We start from the raw sequence: 11,183 nt of genomic DNA, 5'->3' as shown, positions 1-11,183 counted from the left end.
CCTTGAAAAATGCAACAGTGTAGATACAGAACACATGTGGGAAGCGGATCACGTGAAACAATTCGTGATACATTTTGGCCAACTCTGCTCCAACCCCAATACAAATAGTTTAATTGAATAAAAACAATTGTACTGGTTAACAAATGAGCTACTGAGGCCATGATACCCATCACCAGCCCATAAATTAACCCATATTCAAACGGGGTTTTCACCTAACACGATTGTTCTTTACAAAACCCTCAAAGCTTAGTTCTAAGTTCTCATCTAAATCTTCACACTTCCATCTTTTTTTTTTTTTAAAGCTTGCGTTGGACCCAGGAATGCATCTTCACAATGCTGATACTGGTACCAATTCTGTTGCCCAGAAAGAGGCTGAAAGCAGCTCCTCGACACCCTTGTCATCCATTTCCTCAGACATTGCAGTTGGACACAGGCCTGGAAGCTTCCCACAGCATTGGCACCTTATCCCATCTTGAGACAATTTTGGGCCAAGCTTGTTCCCTGTCAGGAGGTCTGCCACAAGGGTGAACCTGGCAGCCCGGCTATGGAGGTCTTCCGTACCTGGAACACAGCATACAAGACAGTCAGGGGCACGATGGCCACAACAGCTAATGGCGTGACCACTATTATCGCAATGTAAATCTCCAGCAGATGGAACATAAATCCAAGCAAGGACTTCAGCTTGTCTGGGAGGATGGAATCAATAGAGTCCATTTCTTTGGAGAAACGGTTCAGAAGGTGTCAGTGTTTGTTCAAAGAACATCATGGGAGATCGGACAACGTCCTGTAGAAGGCGTGCAAAGAGCTTGTGGGATGCCATTGCCCCAGCCAGGAATACAGCGGCTGTCGACGCAAACTTGCTGAGAGCTGCAATGCAGGACAAGAGATTTTCCTTTGGCTGAGAATGACATAATTACCTTTTGGGGCTAACACAAATATTAAGATGACATGGACATTATTTTTCATTTAAATTAAGAAAAATTCAGTACTGTGTCAATTTCTAGGAAAGGATGATCAATGGCAGTAACAGATAAGGGGTATACCAAGAACCAGGGGTCATTTCCTGCAGGAGTGCACAGGAGCGGAGCTCCGGCAGTAAAGAGCCCAGGGGGTGGGCATATGCAACAAGCCCCACCTCCTGCTCCCAGCAGCCCTCAGTCAGAGCAAGAAGCAGCCAGGTAAGTTGCAGAGCTCCCTCCGGCCCAAAACAGTCCAGTGGCACCTTTAAGGCCAAGTTTTTTCAGGTACAAGCTCTCCCTCTTCTGCAAGGACAGATCTGCATGTTCCCCCCCCCCCCCACTAGCTCGTAATCCAAACACGCCAGTGGAGCCTGAGCAGTGGGTGTTGCCTTCTGACACACTTCCAGTGATGTCAGGGGGTGTGGCATATGCAAATAAGTTATGCTAATGAGTTATGCTAATGAGCTCCTGCACCTCTTTTGCTACGAAATGACCCCTGCCAAGAACCATAAAGCAGAATGACAGATGGGAGCCAAGCAATGGGGAGGACTTGTGCAGACTATGGTCAGCTGCAGGTGAGTAGCCATCTTAGTAGAACTCAATTCAAGTCCAGTAGTATCTTAAAGACCAACAACATTTCCAAGGGTATAAGCTTTCATGAGTGAGAGCTCACTTCATCAGATACTTCATTCTATTTGTATCTGATGAGGATAATTTTGACTCACAAAAGCTTATACCCTGGGAAATTTCGTTGGTTTTAAGGTGCTACTGGACTCAAATTTTGTATCCCGAAGAGGCACCATTTTGGTTTCTGAGCCTATAAGAGAGACTGTATCTAATCTTAGTTCCGAAAAAGCGGTAGGCCTTTGCACTGCTCACCCTAGCTTGGCTTGCGAGGGAGTCCTCCACAAGACCTGGCTTTTCTTTTCTTTTCTTTTCTTAAACCCAGCCCCTGCTTCCAACACCTCAAACAGCAAGGGCATTCTGGAGGAAAAATCAAGTCAAGTTTATTGATACAGTCAAGCGACCAGTCAATTTAAAACATTCCCAAGAAGAATAACAATATAAATTACATAGTAAATACCTACATAAAATTCAAATGGATATATAAAAGAACATTAAAACAAATGCGGGAGCAACACAGTATATCTAGGATACCCAGCTTCCTCTTTTTAAGAGCCAGGAAGCAACATTTTGCCACGGCTAAAGATATCCTCTCTTTCCGGTCTTCCAGCAGAAAAGTTAAAATCCTTAATTCCGCAAATCTCAGCTGGGCATCCAAGGGTTTAAATTTGGACAATGGGAAAATTAGCAGCTGTCTCTCCCTAGCATGAAAATTACAATGCAACAGAATATGTGAGACCGACTATTTCAAGATTTGTACAAGGGCAACATCTTTGGGAAATAGGCCAACGCAGGAATCTTCCTTGTAACAAATTGGAGGATAGGGCATCAAAACGTGCTCTGGAGAATTAGCTCCTATGAGGAAGGCAGAGCCAAGCATACCTTGAGTAACACCGAGGAAAAAGAAAACGCCTACGCGGAGCTGCGTGTGCTGCTGCGTTCCATTGCAAATGGGGTCATTGGCCCAGAGGCTCAGCCAGTAGCTGCGGCTAAATGAGGCTGCCTGCTGACAGACAAAGAGAAGTACAATGTAGACCCAGAAGACGGAGCCTCCTGCTCGCAGGTAGTTTAGGTAGACTGCAGTCTTGACCTAGAAGGAAGGAAGGGACAGGGGGACTAAGATCATAGGGAAAACCAAAATGGCTGACAAAACAGTGAGCAAAGAAAGCAAGAAACAAAGGGAACAACTGGCTCATTAACAGTCAAATAGAAGTTAGTATGGTGTACAGGGGCCAAGGATCCAGAAGCCAAAACACAGGTTCCAGGATTCTTTTTTTAAAAATGCCAAGCTGCTCTGGGCGACTTGCAGTGCAGTTCTATGCAGAGATGTCTTGGTCTTCACTGATGGAAATCAGTGGGCTTAGACTGGAGTCATTCTGCACTGGACTCCACTGCTGGGGACTGAGCAGTGGACTCAAGAGAGGCAGAAGCTTCTTAACCTTTACCCTGCTGGTCATTTCTCTACTCAGAATTGCCCCCTTCAGTTGCTGTTCTGCCGGGAAGAGAAACACAGTACCCCACTTACAGCATAGACTGGCCCAGCGGCAAATCTGTAGTTTAAATATCAGCAATTGTGTCTCATTCCCCTTCCTATCCGCAAGAGGAACAAAAAGTGGGGTGTTGTTTTTTTGGGGGGGAATAAATACTCCTGCAACAAATATGCAGGGGGGGGGATCCAAACCAGCTCTGCAGGAGAAGACTATCTTGTATTCTCAGTTCAAGAGAATGTAGCTTATTCCCAACTATGGATGGTTGCTTCAGATATTTCGACTTGCAGGACTCAAAGGGGACAGGGAAAGAGGCCATAAGCATTTCTCCATACGTGGAGAGCCAGTGCGGTGCAATGGTTATAGACAGAAAATGGGTTGCTACATGGGAAGAATCTAACACAGCTGCTCCTCTGGAACTTTATACTGCTCTGCCATGAAGTTTGCAGGGTGGCCTTGGACCCCTTGCCATCTCTTGGCCTAGCCCAGAGGTCATTTCGGGGGGGATCGCGGGGGATCGCAGTTCCCCCGGGTGAGGTACGGGGGCGGGGCACATGACGAAGCCCCGCCCCCTGCTTCCGGCCGCCCCGCTTCCGACCCTCATTCACCCAGGAGGAGGCAGGAGAAGAGGGAGGGTAAGTTGCTTCCTCCCTGCCTCTCCCCACCCCTGCCTGCCTGGGGCCAGGGAGGGCCTTCGCGGGGCTTCCTTGCAGTCCCGCCGGCCTTGCAGGTCCACCGCCGGGCCCCTCATGGGGCTCGGCAGTGGAGCTGCAAGGCCGGCGGCGGCAGCCGGGACCGTTGGGGGCGGGGTGTGTGGCCTTATGACACACTTCCGGTGATGTCAGGGGGTGTGGCCTTATGACACACTTCCGGCGATGTCAGGGGTGTGGCATATGCTAATGAGTTATGCTAATGAGTTCCCCTAGCTCTTTTTCTACGAAACGACCCCTGGCCTAGCCTACCTTACAAGATTGTTGTGAGGGTCAAACTGTGAGGTCAGGTGCTTTCAGCATCAACCCTGAAGGACAAGCTAAAAACAAAAGCAAACAAGCTTTCTCTCAAAGAGCACTTTGGCATCTATACCTACCTCCTGTGACATTTGTATGGGCTTCTATCAGAGGACTGGTTGTGATTCAAAGCACAGGATCAGTAGCGTGAAGCAGGGCCGAGATCAGTCTGACAGCCAAAAGTACACATGAGCAATACAAATGGAAGGGGCCAGAGGCAAGCAGCAGAAAAATGCAGGCAGGGTCAAGGGCCAGGAACCAGGCCAGGTTATGAAAGAAAAAGCACTTAAGCTTAGTCTGGGACATGTGCTGAAAAGCTGACCAAACTTTATGTGCTGAAAAGCTTTATAGGGCCCGAGGCTGTGTGATTGGCTCCTCGAATCATTTGCTGGAAGCTACTCGGAGGATCTCAGGAACCACAGCCCAGGGGGGTGCAGCAGCATCTGGCTATGTGGTACAGGAGCTCCAGGCCCACACAAGGAATTTTTTAAAATTATTTTTTCTCATACAACATAACAAGATATAACATTTGACTAATATCAAGAAAATCTAGTTCAATGATGGTCTACATAATAACTGTGGAATTAGCATATTTCATAACAGAATTATACCTTTTAACAGTTTCTATATCACAGAAGTATCACCTACTTCAAAAATACAGTAAGTTTTTAAGGTGGGCCTTTTGGGGGATGATTTCACCTTCTGCAAGATATTGAACCACTGGGAATCAAACTGCTTGAAATTTTTTTGCATTCTCTTGTGTTTGTTGAGAAGTCATTTTCCCATAGGTAAAGTGTTCCCATAATTTGTTTTGCCAGTCAGATATGTTTGGGATGTTTTTTTCTTTCCACTTCTGTGTGATGGTTATTCTAGCTATTGCTAGTAAAGTGGAAATTAATATCTGCTGTGTTTTTCTTTCACAGGTTTCCGGGAGTACAGAGGGATCCCGGTTTGAGTCCCACCCTGGTGCTTTACAGCTTCCAACAACAAGGACAAGTTGCACACTGGCCAGTGGGAGGAATGTGAGCTTTATGATGAAGCCTGGTAAAAGAAGAGCGAGGGCCCCGGCAGTGCAAGTCCACCCTCCCCCTGCATGTCTGCAAATATCAGAAGCTGAACATGGGCCATGCTTTCCTGTGGGTCAACAAGCACTGATCACTTCCAGCCTATTATTGTTTAGTACAATACTTATGGCAACAATACAGAACAAAAAAGTTGCACATCCTATAAGTGGGGGAAAAGTCTCCCATGTTACCCTGCCAGTTAATTCTCTTTCTTCTCCTGTTATTGGTTCTGTCATTTCTTCCTCTGTAGGTCTGTGTCCAACACTCTCAAGCCTTCATGGAAACAAACAAACAAAAGTTTTAAGGTTGAAAACATGCATTGCACTGTACTGCACTGCAAGCACTTTTCTTGCAACACAATAAAGTATCCTGCTGCTAGTTGCACCAATTTATTATTGTAAATTGCACCAATTTATTATTTTGAAAACTTCATCCTTTACCAAAATAACACTCAGTGCAGCTTAAAGGTACTAAATACTTTAAAATCAGATGCACTAAACAGAAATAAAGGAGTCATAACAAAAATAAGGAACATGCATACTGGATGGGGGATACACTTCTGGGTAGCAGTGTGAGTGAACAAAATCTTGGGGTAAGGGTGGACTGTAAGTTAAGTATGAGCAGGCAGGGTGATGCAGAGACAAAAAAGGCTAATGCGATTTTGGGGTGTATCAACACCCTAATGTCACAGTCCCGCTGTACACCATATTGGCCAGGCTGCACCTGGAGTATTGTGTGCATTTCTGGAGGTCTCATTTCAAAAAGGATGTGGACAGAACAGAGCGGGTACAGAGGAGAGCAACGAGGGTGATCGGGGGCCTGGAGACCAAGCCCTATGAGGAAAGGCTGAGGGACCTGGGAATGTTTAGTCTGGAGAAGAGGAGGCTGAGGGGGGACAGGATTTGTTCTCTTGAAGTATTCGAAAGGCTGTCACTTAGAGGAGGGTAGGGAGCTATTGTGAGCAAGCGATTTGGCTACTGCATAAGTTAGTTTGCTCTGGAGCCATCCTTCTTGAGCTAAGACAAAAATGTGTGAGCCGGAGGCTTAAAAACCTCATCTTAGAGGGAACACTGGTCAGCATGGGTGCCCCTTCACCTCTGAAGTCTGGAAGCACTTCCAGGTGACAGAGAATCCCCACTTTGCACAGTGCCAGCTGTGTAGGGCCCGGGTAAGTCGAGGAAAGGACTTCAACCATCTCTCGACCTCTGGGCTGCAGAACCATCTGAAGAAGCACCACCAGGCGGTGCTTCTTCAGGGGGAGAGACAGGCTGCTGCTGGGGTGCCCAAGCGGCCATTGCCAGCCAGCCACGAGGCCTCGTTTCTGGAGCCAGCTGCAGGACGTGCAGACATACTTCCAGAGGTGTGTGTGCTGGTGAGAAGGCTGCAAGACAGACTTGAGGACCGCTTTCAGTCTATCCTCCGGCAGAAGGTCTACATGATGGCGATCATGTGTGACCCGCGCATCAAGGGCAAGATCGCTGAGCAGGCCAATGAGTCCACTCAATGGCAAGACATGCTCTCCTGGTGAGTTGAGTGTAGGCGGGCCAAGAGGGCCACGTTGCCACAAGCTGTTCGTCCCCCACCTCCCCTGCTAGGCAGCATCTCTCCCACGGCTCCCGCCGTGGTGACTGTTGAGATGGCAGTTATCGGGCGGATCTTTGGCCCCTCTCCTGGGAGTAGCAGGCGCACGAGAGAAGACACAGCCGCTGCGATGGTGAGGGAGTCTCTTTCGGAACCCTACAAGTCGCAGGCAACCTGTCCACTGAGCTACTGGGCCATGAAAGAGGTGGTCTGGCCAGACCTCTCTGCCGTGGCCCAGAAGCTCCTCTCATGCCCTCCGACGAGTGTGCAGAGTGAGTGCGTTTTTCCCCATGCGGGTGACACTGTCTGCTTGCATCGCTCACGCCTGCTCCCCTGGTTAGTTGAGCAGTTGGTCTTCCTGAAGGTCAACTTGCCACTGTTCGGTTTCCCGGTCCTAGACTTTGAGGGTGATTGAAGTGAGCATGCATACTTGTGCCTGCATCCCCTCTCGGTCTGTGCTGGGAAGCTGGGTTCCAATGCTCTTCCCATGATTAAAACTAGAGAGGCTATGGGAAAGTAGCAGCCATGACCATTTTGATTGGCACAGAAATGGCCCACCTATCTCCCCACTTCCATCCATCCCACCGGCAGCAGAAATACCTCCACAGAACCCTGGTAGCCATGCAGTGCAGGGTGATGTTGAGGGTGGTGCGTGTATGCGCCTGAGTCACACTACCAGCCACCCCAAACCAAAATTGCATGCTGAAATTAAAACAGCAGCACAAAAATTGTTCTCCATATGAACAAGGTAGAGTAGGGTAGATGCCAAGCAGCCAGACAGAAACCAGCAAGAACCCACAGGAGCACCGTAAATAATAATGAATGTAAATGCATGTTAATTGAAAAGTAATTTTTTTTTTTGCAGGGGTGAGGTGGGAAAGGGAGAGCCTGTGAAGAAGGGCAGTTGCTGCACCTAGGCTAAGCCTCCTCCACTGAGGCAGGCAGTGATGGATGGTGTACTGCTGCTGAGAGAGGAGGATCAGTGGATTGGACAGACAGACACTACCCCCTCCCTCTCACTTTGTGAGGCATTGGTGGGCAGGGCTTCTGCTGCTGCTGGCCTGGCAAGCATGCTCCCTCAGTTTATGCTGCAGAGATTCTCTGATTTGACCTGAGTCCAGTTGGGTTTGGGCACTGACTGCCAGTGGCACAGGTTCTGGGGGCCACATTGCACAGGTTCTGCTGCTGGCCTGGCAAACATGCCCCCTCACTTACTTTCTTACAGAGAGATTCTTGGGGAGACACTGCTGCCTGCCTTTTCCCCATCCCCATAGAAAACAATGAATTGGGGGGCACCCTCTTTGGATGCCCCTGGAATTGGACCCCTTGGTCCAATCTTTTCAAAACTTTGGAGGTCTTTTGAAGAGAGGCTCCAGCAGCTACAGTACAAATTTGGTGCCTCTAACTCAACCTCCTCCCAGCCCCCCTGAAATCTTGTTAGAAGATTTTTGCCATTGACTACAACAGCACCATAAGATATAATGGAGCCAAATAATTTCGGGAATGCTGAACTTTTTCGGGTATCAGTACAATATCGGTATTGGTATTCTGGTTTTTTCGGTATTCCCGAAAAAATTCGGCTTCAATATAACTGAATCCGGAAAAAAACGATTTTTTCCCCTTGCACACCCCTAGTTCTAACTAGTTCTGTCAGTAAAAGGCAGGGGAAGGGGGTAGGGCCCCTTTCAGGCCTATTTTGGCCTTTCAGGGAGGGATCCTTAGGGCCAGGCTTGACAAGGGCTGCCAGTGCCCGGCTGGGAAATTCCTAGAGATTTTGTGGTGGAATCTAAGGAGGACTGGGTTTGCGGAAGAGAGAGGCCTCATCTGGATATAATACCTCAGAGTCCAGTCTCCAAAGCAGCCATTTTCTCCAAGGAGACAGATCTCTGCTGTCCCGAATTCAGTTCTAATTCTGGGGGATCTCCAGGTTCCACCTGGAGGTTAGCAACCCTAGGCCTAGCAGCACCCTCTAGGTGACTTGATACCGCCTGACTTACATGACTTAACTTGGTCTGGTTGCTTGCTACTGTTCAACAGCAGCCACCCTATGAAAGCCAGTGTGGTGCAGCAGTTAGAGGTTCAAAATAGGGTCTGCAAAGCCCAGGTTCAGATCCCCATCTTGCGATGGAAGCTGACTGGGTGATTTTGAACCCGTCACATACTTTCAGCCTAACCAACCTCACAGGGATGTTGTGCAGATAAAAAGGAGGAGAGAATAATGTAAGCTGCTTTGATCCCCACTGTGGAGAAAGACTGTAATTTTCCTAGGCAGAGGGGGGGGAGACAGAAAGCTGAAGAAGGAAATAGGGTTGCCAACTCCACGTTGGGAAATTCCTGGACATTTGACGGGTGGAACCTGGGGAGGGTAGGCTTTGAGGAGGGGAGGAACTTCAGGTTGGTATAATGCCATAGACCCTCAAAACCAGCCATTTCTTCCATGGGAACTACTATTCCCAGCCTCCAGGTGACAGCTGGATATCACCCAGAATTAGAAGTGCTGTCCAGGTGAGAGAGATCAGTTCCCCTGGATAAAATGGCTGCTTTGGAAGGTTGAGTCTATGGCATTATACCCTGCTGAGGCTGCTTCCCTCCCCAAGCCTCGCTGTCCCAAGGCTCCACCCCCAGATCTCCAGGAATTTCCCGAGCTGGAAGCCCTAAGGTGAATTGATCTCTGTAGCTGGGAGATCCGTTGTGATTCCCAGAGAGCTGCCACTGCTGCTATGACGGGAGAAGCAGGTGGGTGGCGGGGAGCACCACCACCTCTTCTGCTGTGTGGGGTGGGGGAGGAAGCAGGCAGGAGGCTGGGAGAGTGATGGGGGCAGAAAGAGAGTGATGGGGGGCAGGAAGAGAGAGAAAGAGTGATGAGATGGGGAGACAGAAAAACAAAGAGAATGATGAGGGGGCAGAAAGAGAGTGGAAGTAACATGCATGGAGGAGAGATAGAGAATAAGAAAAGGGGGGAAGAAAGAGAGGTGAGAGAGGTAGAGGGGAGGAAGCAAAGGTGTGAGGAATGGGACAACTGCACCACAAATTTCTTGCGGGTCCCCACTTGTAACAATATAAAAGAAATCCCCTCTGAGGGGCCTCTGAGCTTAGGCATCCTTTGGAGACTCAGTGCAATTTCTACTTACTTTGCAAGCTTTCCTTGATGGGTCACATGCCCTGGTGGAATCATCTCATGACTATTTCCTGCACCTGTTGAAAGTAAAACCTGTGAAAATGCATGACTCAGTCACATTGGAAAGGTAATATCTGGAGGTTCACTTCCTTCCACAGGAACCTGCCCATCTATCAAGATTTTTTCTCACTGCTTCTTAGGTGGGTAGCTGCTAGAGATAATGGCCTTTTCAATGTTGGCATCCCCATTATTCTTCTCTAGACATTAGAATCACCTTTTACTTGCTAGCTAAAGACTGGTCTAAACATATAGCAGAATGAGGTGGCAGGATTCTGAAGGTGTTAGAATGGGCTGTACCATCCAGGTAAGGGTATAGTTACATTCTTAATGCTCATCCATTACAAAAGCTTCATAAAAAAACCAAAAAATAAGTCTATCTGTTTCAGAAAAAAAGCTCCTTAAATAAATAAACATTTCAGAAAAAAAATGCATGGACTCATATCAGTTTGCCCTAAAGGACCATTCTTCTCTGAAGCAATACTACGTATTCTGATGTTACATTTTCCTACATCTATAGATGTGCTACCAAAGAGCACACAAGTGTCCCTTCAAGGTAAGAAGCCAATGAAGTAGTACGAGAGGGGTGGGGTGGAAATCATCTCCCATGCATCCAACCCCCCCCCTCCCAAATTTCCCTTTCCAGGATTATAGATGCTGTCCGTGACTTCAGCAGGCTACTTTCCCTATTTGATTCTCAGCTGCTTTTAGAATTCCATGCCTTTCAAAGCATACTCAGTTCTCATCAGGTCATGCTTGAGTTATGTTTGGCTAATTTACAGCTGTTGGGTTTTTGTTTTGGTCCACTGTATGCAGAAACCAGTATTACACCTGAGTGTTTTACTGCTTTTGTGATGGGCATGAGTCATCCACTAGACTATTAGTATAGTAATAATGAAGCAGCCCTAATACAAACAAGCCTCAAAGGCTGGTGGGCTCATTCCATTCAGACTGTCAATAAAGTAATCAGCTTGTTGCCTGAACTGAGAAGGTACAGAGGGTGGCCTGCAATACCTTGTAAAGCCTGGTCTTCTTTCTCTTTGGTATTGTGAGACCTCAGGAATTCTGCAAAAGCTCCTCCTCTCTGCACAAGTTCTTGGAAGCAGCCAGTTTCGGAAATCTGTCCATTAGCAATCACAATAATGTCATCCACTTGGGGTAAAAGGTGGACTGCATTAGTCACCAGAAGACGAGTCTGGGAAGAAAAGAAACAATCCCAATCTGTTTCATTAAGACTGAATAAATGCATTTTTGGGTGGAGGTCTGAAATGAAAGTAAAACCTTCA

General features: G+C 47.8%; 1 protein-coding gene across 1 annotated transcript in view; it reads right to left on the bottom strand.

The window, feature by feature from the left end:
- Positions 1 to 11,183, bottom strand: part of LOC107109107 (multidrug resistance-associated protein 6-like) — a 59,406-nt gene that overhangs the window by 21,076 nt on the left and 27,147 nt on the right. The window contains 5 exon segments of the mRNA XM_015409676.1: positions 562 to 742; positions 744 to 867; positions 2,466 to 2,673; positions 3,029 to 3,075; positions 10,912 to 11,092. Of these exon segments, the coding sequence (XP_015265162.1) occupies positions 562 to 742; positions 744 to 867; positions 2,466 to 2,673; positions 3,029 to 3,075; positions 10,912 to 11,092 (741 nt within the window).

Source organism: Gekko japonicus, unplaced genomic scaffold (assembly GCF_001447785.1).
Source record: "Gekko japonicus isolate JY-2015 unplaced genomic scaffold, Gekko_japonicus_V1.1 scaffold3070, whole genome shotgun sequence".
In the NCBI taxonomy this organism is placed as follows: domain Eukaryota; kingdom Metazoa; phylum Chordata; class Lepidosauria; order Squamata; family Gekkonidae; genus Gekko; species Gekko japonicus.
The sequence above is the reverse complement of the archived record's forward strand: the minus strand, read 5'-3'. Positions and strand labels throughout refer to the sequence as shown.